We start from the raw sequence: 14,832 nt of genomic DNA on the forward strand, positions 1-14,832 counted from the left end.
ATGTGTTCATACCCTCTCTAGATCCCAGCAATAAATGGTGGCTTTTTTAATTGCATATTATTTCATGTAGGTAAATAGGCCAACAAATCAATCGCCACACCCTAAATGTTTGGCATGACACCAAATCTCATCCAGTCGAGATTAAAAAAGTGGCATGTAGCCTATCATGTGATTTTAAAGAAATATAGTATAGCCTATAATAGATAGACAAGAAGAATGTATGACTCTCAAGAGTATTTTTCTTAAAAAATGACCTTCAATACATTTAACAGTCACGTCAGCGTAATATCACGCAAGTAATTTTCTGTTATGAGTCATTTCTGAGCGAAGTCCATGGAATGAGTTTATGTTTAAACACATATGCGTTTATCCTCCGTGTTCAGTTTTTGCTTACACGACAAAGCCAGTCTTGCCTGTTTTAACGCAGTTTGCGTGTGTATCGTTTTTCATTCCCCCTGGTTTTATTTATTTGCTAAACCACTAAACCAAAAGCCATCAAAACTTTCTTTGAACTTCTGGAAATGACAAATTCCAAACCTCTCAAAACTTTAGGATTTCCTACACATAGCAGTTTAGATCTAGATTTATTATTTGATTAATTGTTTTTGTTGTAGAAAGTATTTGAGGGCATTTCTATTAAAAAACTAGATATTTTTAAGAATTGAAAATTTTTATTCCCTCACCTATTCGTCATAAACATAACCTCAAAGGGAAGTGCTCAGCTATAACCACTAGGTGGCAGTGAATGATCAGGAGGAAAAAAGAAAGAAAAAGTCAACCAACACTACAACAGTTGTACCATCAGGTGAGATGATGTTCATTTTAAAGATGCTGGGAAAATATCTAAGAGGCTTTTCTTTTTTTAGATTCACGACAGTATTAGGCTACTTTATTACAAATTTGGATCATTTGAGCTCTTTAAATGCGATCAAATTTTTCATTTTGCATGTTTGGACATTGTTTATACCCTCAAATAATCTTTCATCACAGAAATTTTGACAAAACCTCTGACCCCTAATGATTTATTATCCATATGACCTTTTTACAGAGGGTTTAATTTGGCCAATTAAAGGGATAGTTCACCCCAAAATGAAAATCCTGTCATCATTTACTTACCCTCAAGTTGTTCCAAACCTTGAGTTTTTTTCTTCTGCTGAACACAAAATAAGATATTTTGAATAATGTCGGTAGCCAAACATACCGCATATATGGAAAATTAAATATAATGGCAGTCAATAATCAAAATATCTTCTTTTGTGTTCAGTAGTAGAAAGAAATTCATACAGGTTTGTAACAACTTGAGGGCGAATAGATAATGACAGAATATACATTATTGGGTGAACTATCCCTTTAAATCGTGCATGCCATCATATCACCAGTAACACATTGGATATTAAGTGAGTGTTTGAGATTTGCAAATTCAGTTTCCTGGAAGTGGATGTTTATTTAAAATCGCAAGTACCTTTACTGTGATCACGTGAGATAATTCTTTTAACTTTTGTTGTATACACTCTACTGAGACCTGAAAGTGGTCCCAAACATTCACTCTCACTGTACAAATCTGTTTACTGTATAGCCTATATCTAGTTTCTTTCTGTAAGTGAGGTGGCCACACAGGAAGTGCAGCTAAAGGTGCGGCTCATCCTCTCTCATGTCAGAAATACAAAACACAGCAAAATAGCCGTTGTGGGGATGTCATGTGTCTGTGTCTGTGTGCAGGCACCATCTGCCATGCAGCATGAGAGATTTTCCCTTTAAAAAACCCTATTTAAGCTTTAAAAGTGGTTGAACCTTGAACCTCAGTCAAAAAGATAAACACTAAACACTTGAATCTAGTTATAATGAGTACATGACCACAGTAGATAGATGCTTTGGAATATAGACAACATTTGGTCTCGTTTTAAGGAAGACACTCAGAAGATTATTTCATTATTTATTTTTAATTAAAGTTATGGAAGTTTACATTTACTGTAAATCAAATGTACTGTACTATTTTTTTTAAATACAGATTTTACAAAATTAATTTTACTCTAAAATTACTATAAAATCAAAGTCACCTGTCTAACCAAGTTGTGTTCAAATTTGAAGTTGATATCACAAAAATTAAAGTTCCTATGAGATTTTGTTTAGTGATATACCAAAAATAGCCACCGGATGTCATTTATGCATTCTGTAACAAATTATTACATTTCTGTCCAAATATCACTTCTATCACAAAATATGGAACCTTGAGACTTGTGACGATATGTGTTTTGACAAGATTAGAAAGGTTTTGATTATAAAGTACTTTAAATAAATGTTGTAATATGAAAGCTGACACGTCCAGGGGAGGAGCCCGCTAAAAGAATTTAGAGTGCCATCAGATTTCAAAGCGGGATGAATTTTGAGTTCATAAGCTTTCGAATGATACCTAATTAATAATGATTACTAAAATATGTGATATGAAAAAGGCGATAAATAAAAAGAGCGCAAAAGTGTCCATGCTAGCTAGTGGGATGGTGACAAAAATGAAAATTCTGTAATTTACTCACCCTCAAGTTGTTCCAAACCTCTATGAATGATCTAAAGAATATATTTTCAAAAAAATTTTTTTGTTTGCCAAATTTTTCATCCATAAACATACATTTATGAGCTCACTTCCTACTTTTTCAAATTTTTTGATCGAGGTAGACTCGCTGCTTAAATCTTTTAGGTTAAACAGCAATAAAAAATGTGATCGATTCCTAACAATATGAACAATTCTTTTGTAATGAATCTGATGTTCAAGTTTAACCAGCTTTCTCGTGTATAGACCCCCCCCCCCCTTTTTTTATTATTTTTATTTCATTTACTTATATTTTCCCTTGTCTTTATATGTCCTTTTCATATGTATGTAAACTTTTTTTTTAATGCTTCCTTTAGATATTTGACTTTACATACAAATGTATTTTATGTCTTAACTCTAATGTTCTCCTGAAGGTATTTGTATATTTGTACGGTTCTTGAATAAAAAAATAAAAATAAAAAAAACTCTATGAATGTTCTCCTGTTCAACAAAGGAAGATATTTTGAAGAATATGGGTAATCAAACAGTTGATGCACCCCATTGACTTTTTATAGTGTGGAGAGAAAAAAAAATATGGAAGTCGATGAACTGTTGCTGACATTCTTTGAAACATCTTCTTTCGTGTTCACCAGAATAAAAAAACTCACAGGTTTGGAACAATTTGAAGGTTAGTAAATGGTGAGTTTTTTGGGTGTACTATCCCTTTAAGCAGTTAATTGGAAATAATGTAAACATCACAAGAAAGTACTATTATAGTGTTTTTTATATTTATTTACATTATACTCATATGTAAAATGCTCAAAACATGGTAAAACATTCTCTGACATTTTTTTTAAACTAGTAAGTGTTGTGTATTTTCCACATTCCTGCATGCTCATGGCCACGAACATCACTGGATGAGCGATCGGAGCATGGACCATTGAGGTACCACTGAGTTATTTCGCCGGGTTTTTGTGCTACAGGTACATTGTTCTCCTTAGTAATCACCCCAGCAACAACTAACAGCTCCGCGCCGGCCAATGAGCTTGTGCAGCCGCCTCTGTCCTCACTTCCTCCGGCTGCGCTGCGCTGGGTTTGGCTTGGCACCATCAGCCAGCACGCAGCCATCTTGGACTGAGCTCTATCTGGACTGGCAAACCCACACTTCGGGATGGGAGGAATTTAATCAACCTGGAGTGATTTGGAGCAGATTGTCTGGAGTTAAGGGACGAGACTGCGCATTCGGAAAGCTTACATCAAGATCCAGAACCGGTTTTAAGCGGACGCCCCCCTCCCCTTTTCCTTGTCTGAACGCTGTGTGCAGTTTCTGAGGGGCCTGGGAACTGTTTGTGCTTAGTTTACAATAGGCACTTTTCCCAAAGTTTTTTAAAGTAATATTGGTTATGACCTGTTGGTTGCCAGACCTTTGTGGAGAGTTGCTCCTTTGTGGCACCGGTGACCTGTTGTGCCGTTATGCGTCTGGATAAAGTATTGCATTAACCTGGATCTTTTATTTGTGCTGGAATTTGGTCTTGATGTCGGTCGAATGCATTATCTTCATCAGCTGGTGCCCGGCAGCTGTCCACCCTGCAAACTAAAGGTTGCTGTGATCAGACAGACTTGGACTGCAAGATCCACTTTGGAGATAAAGACACATTAAAATGTCAACTAGAACACCACTACCTACTGTCAATGAGAGAGATACAGAAAACGTGAGTATGACAAGCCTTGTTAATTCCATTGAGGTTCGCTGGGGTTTGAGCCTTTATTAGATGGATGCAAATTCCTTTTCACTTTTCAACTTTAGAGCGTGCACACTCGCGCTACATGTTGATGAAACTATCAGCAGGGTTGTGAACGTGTTTCATACAGTTGTGACATTCTCTAAAGTTATGAAACTCATGCTTTTACATCGCTCCATAGGCAAGTAGTCTTATCCGTCGGTGTGACAGATTAAACATCGGGGCGCATCACGGCGTGACTCTCACGCGCAGCTTCACTCCGCAAAAGAACTGTCAAGTCACCCTCATGCGACTTCATCTAACAATATTTCTGATGCAGACTAACAATGTTTCCTCTAGAGTGATACAGTGTAGCGGAATTTCTGCTAGAATGATAGTTACACGCTGTATTTCCACTCAAATGATACATTGTAACGATATTTTCGCTTCAGAGGAACAGTGTAACCATATTTTCGCTAGTTACAGTGTACAATGTTTCCTATAGTTCGAAACATTGTTTCCACTCCATTGTAAACTTTTTTTTACTACCTCCTTGTTGATACAGTAACTATATTTCCACTTCGATTATACAGTGTAACAATATTTCTGCCACAGTGTACAATTTTACAGAGTAACAATCAACAATTGTTTTCTACTATAATGATATTTAACAATATTTCCAATACATCATAAGTGTTTCCAGTTACTCTGTAGTAAAAAGTTTACAATGGAGATTAAACAATGTTTCCTATAGTTCGAAACTTTTTTATTACCTTGATAGAGTAACTATATTTCCGCTACAATGTAACTGATACAGTGTAACAATGTTTCTGCTACAGTGTAACGTGTACAATTGTACAAAATAACAATCAAAATGTTTTCTGCTATAATGATATTTAACAATATTTCCAATTTGGGCTGTTTAACGATTATTCGCGACTAATCGCATCCAAAATAAAAGTTTGTGTTTACATAATATACCTGTGTGTGCTGTGTATAATTATGTATATTTGAATACACCTGCATATATTTAAGAAATAGTTGCATGTATATACTGTTTATATATTTATATCATTTATATTATATATAAATATTTTATATATACATATACTTTTTTTTCTTAAATATACACATGCATGTGTGTATTTATATATACATAATTATACACAGCACACACAGATATATTATGTAAACTCAAACTTTTAATTTGGATGCGATTAGTCGCAATTAATCGTTAAACAGCCCTAATTCCAATACATCATAAGTGTTTCCACTACACTGATAGAATGTGACATTGTTTTCTGCAGCGTTTTGATACAATGAATGTGGCAGTATTTCTGTTAGTAATGTTACACTGTATTTTCCACTAGTGATACAATATTTCCGCTACAGATGTACAATGTAACAGTTTCTTATAGTGTGAAACACTTGTTTTTTTATCCTGTGTTACCGTTTTGTTAACTACTGTGATAGTGTAACAGTATTTCCACTACAATTGTAACGTGTAACAGTATTTATAACCATGTTTCCATTACTGATACAATGTAAAAGGAAATCAACATATTGATACAGTAGTAGCATTTTTGCTAGAGTGATATTGTAACACTATGATAGTCTGTAACTATATTTCTTCTGCAGAGGTACAGTGTAACAGTGTTTCCTATGCTGTGAAACGAGTTCTCCGCTTCAGTGTAAAACTTTTTTTTCCAATACAGTGATGCAGCTTAACAGTATTTCCACTACATTTTTACTGAGTAGCAATATTTCAACCTAGGGCTGCACAATTAATCGAATCTGTAATCGTGATTACAATTACGGATGCCACAATTATGTAATCGTTCAATAAAATGTAATCGCAATTACAAAAAAAGTCTACTTATATTATTTTGTGTACTTAATGTTCTTTTTTTTCTTTCTACAGGTTATCTTAAGTTTTTTCCCCCATCGTTTTTATTTTTATTATAACATTATAATACCATGCATATTTAAAAAAAAATATTTAAAGAAACCCAAACCAATGTATATTTGACTTTTGAGGCTTTATGCTATAGAATAATCGTAATTAATAAATCGCAATTACAATTTCAAGGGAATAATCGATAATTATGATTTTTGTCATAATCGTGCAGCCCTATAATGATATTTAAAAATATATAGCGTAACAATGTTTTTACTGCACTGACACAATGTAACAGTTTTCGTTACACTTTATTTTCAGGTGTCATACAGTGTAATTATACATTTAAGTACTGAGTGATATTAATTAACTACATGTACTTACTATAGGATTAGGTTTGGTTTAGGGTTAGTTGCATGTAATTATAATTGATAGTAATTTCTATAGAGACTTTATGTAACAAGGACACTGTAAAATAAAGCGTCACTCATTTTTTTGCTACACTGTTGTGTTCCACACAGCATGTCACATGACCTGGAGGAAACTGGCATCTTTTTTTTTAAGTTTAAAGAGAATTCCTATTTCTCAGTTTTAAATTTGTATGTGTATGAATGTACAAGGTTGTATAAGTGCAGGTGATGTGACCGGTCACCTTTTTTCAAGTTTTTGTTTAAGCTGTAACTTTACGCAACTGTCAAAGTGGTAAATATTTAAAAGTACAGCTATTCCGTGTTAGCAATAATGGAGTTCACACACATTGCATACACATGATAAGAATACAAGAAACGTTGCATCAGTAGTTAAAACACTTTCTATTAACATTTGGTCGTGTAGTGTTGAAATTGCATCCATAAAAAAAAAAAAATGGAAATAGAAAATTGAACGCCCCACTTGTTTTGAAAGCTCTTTGAGTTACAGTGTCTATAAAAAGCGCTGTATAAATGAAGTTTATTGTGCTGGAACTCTTGTGCGTCATTGGTTAGAAAAGGGACACACAGATAAGCGAGGCGACCTTACCTGCTTTATTATGCAGTCTCACCACTGGTTAGTCCTTGAGTGACGACTATTCCCTTCTTTGGTACCCAGAGAGAGTTAAAGAGTGAGAAAGAGAGAAGGCTCAAATCATCTGCACCCGTCGGACCTCTAACGACAAGTGTCGGAAATGTTTTCATGCTCCTCTGAGCATCGGTTTGTGCCAGGCGATCAATGAGCTGTCAGCATCACAAAAACAGAGCGATTGTCAGTTTTGATGCCATTCAAATCGCCAATGCGAGAATGAAGGGCTCCCACTCTGTCAAGAGGCACCGCATAACTATAGTAAGTGCTAATTACTCATTTTAATTTGGCTGATTGCATTTAGGATAGAAGGAAAAGGCTGTTAATAATGAGTCTTTTGTAATGTGCAAAGCCATTTAGAGTCAGAGAGGAAGCAGATTTGTTGACACGGGAAGGTTTTAATGTGTAATCCGCTAGAAACCGGTCCAAGCTGTGAGGTTTTAGAGCATATTTGGGAAATGTTTAATCAGAACTACAGTGAATGTTGTGATTAGCCGCTTAAAAGGTGTAAAAAACGATTGCATAGTAACATCAGATATTGACTGAGTACTGCTTTAACTGAAGCTATACTGAGACATTTAAAGTAAAACTATTTTGAGATCTTAACAGCAACAATAATGTTTTTATGGGTTGCTTGCATGCAGCGATAGAGAAAAATTACACTGCGCTCTAGAATGTCCTAGATGAGAGCATTTGTCCTAGAGTGAGAATTTAGGGCACAGTCTTTTTAAGGATCTCTCGTGGTCCTAAATAATGATTTTAAATGGTTTTGCTCTGGAAACTTCTGTTAACATAGTTTCAGACTTGGCGCTTGATGTTTTTTTTTTTATGCAGTCATTAATCTGTTTAAGATTTAAGTGCTCAATGTCGTATTATCCAAGAAAAAAACCCATTTCAAACTTAACTGCAACTGCTTTTCTACAAATCAGACTTTTTAAACCCCATGTTTAAATTACAAACTAATCAAGTTTGTATTTACTGTTCATTCATCGAATGAGTCTGCCGTTTTTAGTTTCAAACAATATTACTCAAAGCTCAGATGAATGTCATAAATTACAATGTGGCACCATGCTCTCATAATACAATTTAAAATGTTTCTTTTCTACCTCATCGGTTGGTTTAAAATATCTCTTGTGTGATTTAAGCCGTACCTTTTTGCTGTTTCTTTTACTGTGTAATGTGACATTTCTGAGTGAGAAAAGAAATGTAGTGCGGGACTTAATTTAATCCTCTGGGAATTGATTGGATGCTACATACTGTACATTTGTGAGATTATCATTATATAATTTCTCTTTGGAATAACATTGGCGGATTAAGACGAGAAGAATGTGTTTACTCACTATTAGTTTACTGTAATAATTTTAATTGGTGTGGCTTGAGGATCTGTAATGGGAACTGGTGCAGTGTTCCTCATATTGTGAATTGGTTTGTGAGCAGTTCCTGTAATTGTTTTTGCTTTCATCCACTTATTCCTGTTACCAGTATCTTTTGAACATGGGTAACCAAATAACTAACGTCATGAAAAAACACCTGAAGCACCGCATTGACTTCTCGTTAGCGCTTGAACGGACAAAAACACACAAAATTATGCCAGAATCTCTGTTTTGACCATCCACTGTCTTTAAATGAGTTAAAAAGTGTTAAATGACCGCAAAGAGCTATGAGAAAAACGGATGTTTGTCAGATCCGGGTCATGTGTCTCAGCAGCCTAATAAACCTGCTGCTGTCTGAGATTAATGTTAATCAAAGAACAAAAGACAAAGAGAAAATCACTCATTGCTCTTGACTGAATAACGTTTGTAATTTATTACGCCCTTCAATGGGCGTTTTCACACTGGCAGTTTAGTTTGAACCGGGGGAAGGTTCGCATGAAAAATTGGTAATGTGAATGCCGATGACGATGTATTTAGTTAAATATAACGCATGTAAGGGATGAGAAGTGTTGACGGTTTACCTTGGATACTAGCGAGAGCGAGCAATCGGCGAATTAATGGCAATCCACTGTCTCCTCAAAAGAATCCTTCTGCAAGCAGCAGAAAGCCGCCTTCTTGTGACACACATATAGTAAACCCAAGTATCGTTTTTTAAAGTCATGTTTCCACCGCAGGAAATTTCCCCAGGAACTAGGGATTTTGGGGTGGTGTTCTGTGCGTTTAGACCGCAAGAACCGGGGTCTAAATAAAGTTCCCCCTCAAAACGGCCCTGCTCGCGAGGTAGAACTTTTTCAAAGTTCAGGAACTTTCGGGGGTGGGACTTAAGCGTGGAACATGCTGATTGGTTGAGCTCACGTGCAGTAAGAGTTGTTTGCTGCTCAAATTAACAACGGAGTTTAAAAAATACGGCCGATGGACCGACGACAAGGTTCAGGCTTCATTAAGTTTATTTGCGGAGGACGAAATCCAGTGGTCGCGCCCAGTCCTACGTCATTTACATTTACATTTAGTCATTTAGCAGACGCTTTTATCCAAAGTGACTTACAAATGAGGGCAATAGAAGCAACTAGGACAGTCAAGGGCAACAATATGCAAGTGCTGTAACAAGTCTCAATTAATCTAGAACAAAACACATAGGACTTTTTATTTATTTTTATTTTTTATAAATAGACAAACAGAAAATTAATAGGGTGATAAGGGATATTCTTGATTGGTCAGGTGTTACTGGAAAAGATGTGTTTTTAGATGTTTCTTAAAAATGGCTACAGACTCTGCTGCTCGAATTGAGATAAGCAGGTCATTCCACCAAGTGGGAACGGTTCAGGAAAAGGTCCGTGAGAGTGATTTCAAGCCTCTTTGGGATGGCACCACAAGGCGTCATTCATTTACAGAACGTAAGCTCCTGGAGGGTGTGTAAGTCTGAACAAGTGAGTTTAGGTATACTGGTGCAGAGCCAGTGGTTGCTTTGAAGGCGAGCACCAGTGTCTTGAATTTGATGCGAGTGGCTATTGGTAGCCAGTGCAGACTGATGAAGAGAGGCGTGACGTGCGCTCTCTTCGGCTCGTTAAAGACCACTCTCGCCGCTGCATTCGGGATCAGTCACCTGACTAATCTTCATGGTACTTTAGACCACGATGGAAACGCAGACAGCAGCAGGTCTGGGGGAAAAAATAGTTTCCGGGGAAAAAAGTTCCTGGGACAAATTGTGCTGGGTAATTTTGGTGGAAACAGGGCTTAAGCTGCGCATAATAGCAGCACCCTAATTAATAAAAAACAACACAATATATTATTGACCCACTTTCTGTTTTCTATCATGCGCCGTCCAAGTTTGGGATGACATAGTTGGATAGAATCAAGTTGAGTGTGAAACCAGACCTACGCTGCGGGAGGCAACAATGTGATTAATGTTAATCAAAGAACAAAAGACTATATATCACTTGGCAAAAAAAAAAAAAAAAAAAAAAGAGAATATCACTTGGCAATGGACTTGGACTGCAGCAAATGTGCCCAGTGTAGACATGCTCTATGGATGAATCTGTATTCAATTTATAATGCAGTGAAGACTGTGAAGTGTTTGATAACTTTATTAAAGTTCTGTATATTTTCTGAAAATTTCTGGAATATTTACCTGAAAATCTTAAAGGACTGTTTACAAGGTTACATGGGTGTTTTTTGTGTATTCTAGCAGGGCAGGTAAAAATCTGAACCGTCCCGCCTGGTTTCTACATTATTTTTGAGATTTAATGTGAAAGTATAACAACATAAAAGTATATAAAAACTTGAAAAATGTGCGATTAATTTGTAAAAAAATGTAATCGATTGACAGCATACAGTATATACAGCACATACACACATACACTGCCTGGCCAAAACGTCACTGTTTGTATTTATATAGGCAAATGCTGAAGAGTCATTGGTTCTCATTATCTAAGCATGAGTACACACAAATGTGTGTGTGTGAAATATGCGTACGAATGTTTTTAAGAACAAATCACAATTCACCAAAGATTTCGTAACATAATTTGTTTTAATTTACGAAAAAATATAGGAACAAATGAAACCACACTTACGAAAAAATAACTTACTCTGTATGGCTTTATAATCGGGTTAAGATTATATTTCATCCTAACATGACTATTATTACATTGAAGTATATTGCATCATAGGTGTCGGAACCATTGTATGTGGGTGGGACAAGACCCTCCCACTTTTTACGATCAATAATATTGGACCCACTCACTTTTATCTTCAGATGCTTTATTTCCAAATTTATTTAAATTTAAATGTAGTTAATTTTTAATATTTTCTTAATTTTTATTGAAAATAAATGCCTGTCCGATCTGATATGTGATGGGAAAAGGGAGTAGAGTGAGTTCTGCAAAAGGCGGATTCAAACCTAGGGTCGATTTGCATCAAAACTTGTTGCCATGTGTCTTACCCCTACACTATTGCCACTCTCAATGATACAGTGATTTCGATAATCATGTCTTGTCCAAACAGAAGTTTAGCAAACAAGGCAATATATTTGTACTTCACAATGGCAGCTACTATTTTCGGAGAGAGGACCCACCCACATTTTTTTTGCTTCCGACGCCCATGTATTGCATTAATTGTATTATATAATCCATATATAATGAAATTGATAAATAATACAATTGTCACCAGAAAATGTCATCTGAAGAAGTAACATGTCTGCCACTTTTGTTCTGACCGACTGAGAAAAAAAGCATAAATAATGTAACAATAAAGCTCATATTTAGCTCATAACACATCAAACCGTATTTAGTGTGTATTAGCGTTACCTGCAGATTTTCCAGTTGTCACTGACGATTGTCATTTGGTCGTTTCTGGATTACAAAATGATTTAATTATATCCCGCTGCTGTGAGGATCATGCGACCCGATCCTCACATGCGTTACTACTACTAGCCGGACTCCTCCTTTATGTATACAGACGTGACGTAATGACGTAAAGACATGCTTGAATTTCCCATGGAAATCCACCAGTACCACTCAGATTATAACACATTATCACAAGCTTGCCGTTGTGAATCGGGCTAAGGTAAGGAGATAGTTTAGAACACTGGCTGGTTATGTACTTGCTCAATTTGGATAATTTTTTACCAAAAAAAGTTATGGACAGCAGCTTTAACATGACTAATCATGGTCATGTCTTAAAGAATAGTTGAACTAAAACCTGTGGAGTTTGAATGTCAAACTGAAGTAATCTTCACCCAGATCTACTAGTAGTACTAGACAATTCTAAGCACTGGAGCTCTTTTCATAGCATGACTCACAGTGATGCAGGCAACATCTTTTTGATCGGTCTCCTCTCAGGTATTGTTTCAGCCTCAAGCCACGTCATACCTCATTTCCTGCAGCCCGTTCACAGAGACCTTTTTAATTTTTCGTGCCGTTCATCTTCATTGGAAATAATTATTAAGATGTCTGATAATTTAAGTCCCTCTGTTCCAGATGGACCGGCATGCTGCTTGAAAACGTATCATAGATGATTCCTCGCTGTGCGAGCCAATGGTGTCATCTCTGACTTTTGTTTGCTCAGTGATGCTAACATGCTAGATTTCTACAACCATGGCCACTAATTATCACCGCTCATCCATTACAGTTATTGATTCAGTGAGCTAGATGTGTGTTTTTGTCTCTTTGAGCAATGCTGTTTGACTCTCGCCACAGTTTGAGATGTTAGTGGAGCCGAACTCACTATTTCATATAACTTTACATTCAATGCCAAACTTATAGTTTTAAATGGACTGTCACTAGCTCATGTTCACATGGTGTACAAAAAGGACCAAGTATTTGTTATACTTGACTGGCAGGAAGACGCTTGTCTTAAAAAAAAAAAAAAAATCATTTTGTAAAAGCACCATTTCTAAAAGGATGCAGCTTCAGTATTTTTCAGCGAAAGAGGAAGTCAAAGCAGAAATCCAGGATATCGTCTGACATTTTGTCCAGATTACTTTATTTACATGAGGGGAAACTTTTTAGGCACTGTAGTGTAGCACAAACAGATGTAGACTGGAACTCTTTGACTGGCACGGTTCACAGATATATATCCTTGTAGGGAGGAAATGAAGATATTTCCCCCGGCGAAGCTCCTCTTTGAGGTTGTCGGGTTCAGATATCTTCATGCAGTCAGCATTTGACATTCCATATATTTTCATTGGCTGGCATTTAACGACTTGTCAGACTACCAAAACATGCGGTATACAGAGATCTCCAAAGCGATTAGAATTTTAATCAAACCTTTCTGACACATTCTGAGAATGTATCTAATCTAAAGCTGTTGGGCTGTATGGAAGTGTTAGGGTGTGTGTGTTCACACTTGGCATGTTTGGTTCAATTGAAACGAACCCTGGTGTGATTGCTCTGTTAGTGCGGTTCATTTGAATAAGGGTGAACGCTGCCATCCGAGCCTTGGTGCGCACCAAACAGTCAGACAGAGACCAATGAAAAGATTGGGTTTGGCCCACTTCCAAAAGAACACAAAACGCAACACAGACCAAATACTGCTGTTTTGACTTCTTTACACATTTTATAAGCTCTTCACGAGTTCTCAGCTGGTCTAAATGCCATCAAACAACGAGCCTAGTACACAGCATTGTTTTGGATGTTCGTTAAGTTACGCCGCAAAATATATGTAATAAAAACTGACCAATCAGGTTGTGAACATATCCCTACACCTTCGGGTGCAGTGTCTTTTGGTTCGGTGTTAAAATGCCAATGTGAACGTTAAGCGGACCAGGACTAAATGTTGTTGTTTTTTGGTCCAGACCAAACAAAGTAAGCAAACTGTACTTTAAGTGTGAACACACCCTTAAGGTTGATTTCTACTTCTGCGTCGGACCTACGCCGTATCCTCTACGCCGCAAGTTACACGTCGGTTTTCATTTATACTAAACAATATACATGTTGTCCACGTCAATGTGCAATTACACATGCAGACCGCTAGTAGGCAGTGTCCATGGGCATGTTGATGGTGAAACCCACAGTATCAAGGCAAAGGCCGAAGAAGCAGCTTGTTGTGTACATTGTCGGAGTAGCAGCAGCAGTGATGGCGGCAGATAGATAGCGACTTTTCTTGCAGCTTGAGTTCTTAAGCATCTCTAGTTGATTAGTAGAGGTAAATAAGAGGCGATCTTGCACTGGAATGGGTTTTTGAAATCATGCAGAGTGCTCGTGGCCGCTGTTTTCAGTATCGGTGGCTCGTGCACAGACAATCGATTGCTGTTGCGGAGACTTTATTCGTTCTGTTAAAATCACAAAACGAAATGCACCCAAATGTGTCCCTGTTCTTGATATACAATCACTTAGAAAATAGATAAATAAATAAACTATACAATGGTGGATTAGAACCCAGAACCTCTGGCACGCTTAACAAAAATTCTACCACTAGACCATCAAGAGCTCACACTCACTCACAGCGGATCTATGTATTTATTCACTAACATAAAGAATCTCTGGACTACAAAATATTGTGTTATATAGCAGATGTAAGGATGAAATTATCATTCCATTTTTGGACACACACAGTCCTATCACAGATTTTTTTTTACCTATCACAGCGCTTGCGGTCCGTGTAGAATTGATGCATTGTTACATTTTTGGAGAGGTGCACGTCACGGTACGTCATAGGCTACGCGTGCAACACACAGCCTACGACGTAGATATGGCGTACACTCGA

At 36.8% G+C, this 14,832-nt stretch overlaps 1 protein-coding gene across 10 annotated transcripts in view; it reads left to right on the top strand.

Moving 5' to 3' along the window:
* Positions 1-3,626: 3,626 nt before the first annotated feature.
* The window catches only part of mark3b (MAP/microtubule affinity-regulating kinase 3b), a gene marked incomplete at its 5' end in the record, with an annotated part of 94,306 nt that continues 83,100 nt past the window's right edge, over positions 3,627-14,832 (top strand). For 3 of the 10 annotated variants that reach the window (XM_079830718.1, XM_079830719.1, XM_079830720.1), the window contains one exon: positions 3,636-4,236. In XM_079830718.1, coding sequence (XP_079686844.1) covers positions 4,186-4,236 — 51 coding nt within the window. Of the gene's footprint in view, positions 4,237-7,222; positions 7,460-14,832 lie in introns of those variants that run through there. The other 7 variants (XM_079830723.1, XM_079830721.1, XM_079830716.1 and 4 more) reach the window with 5 other exon arrangements.

Source organism: Gobio gobio (assembly GCF_949357685.1).
Source record: "Gobio gobio genome assembly, chromosome: 12".
Lineage (NCBI taxonomy): Eukaryota > Metazoa > Chordata > Actinopteri > Cypriniformes > Gobionidae > Gobio > Gobio gobio.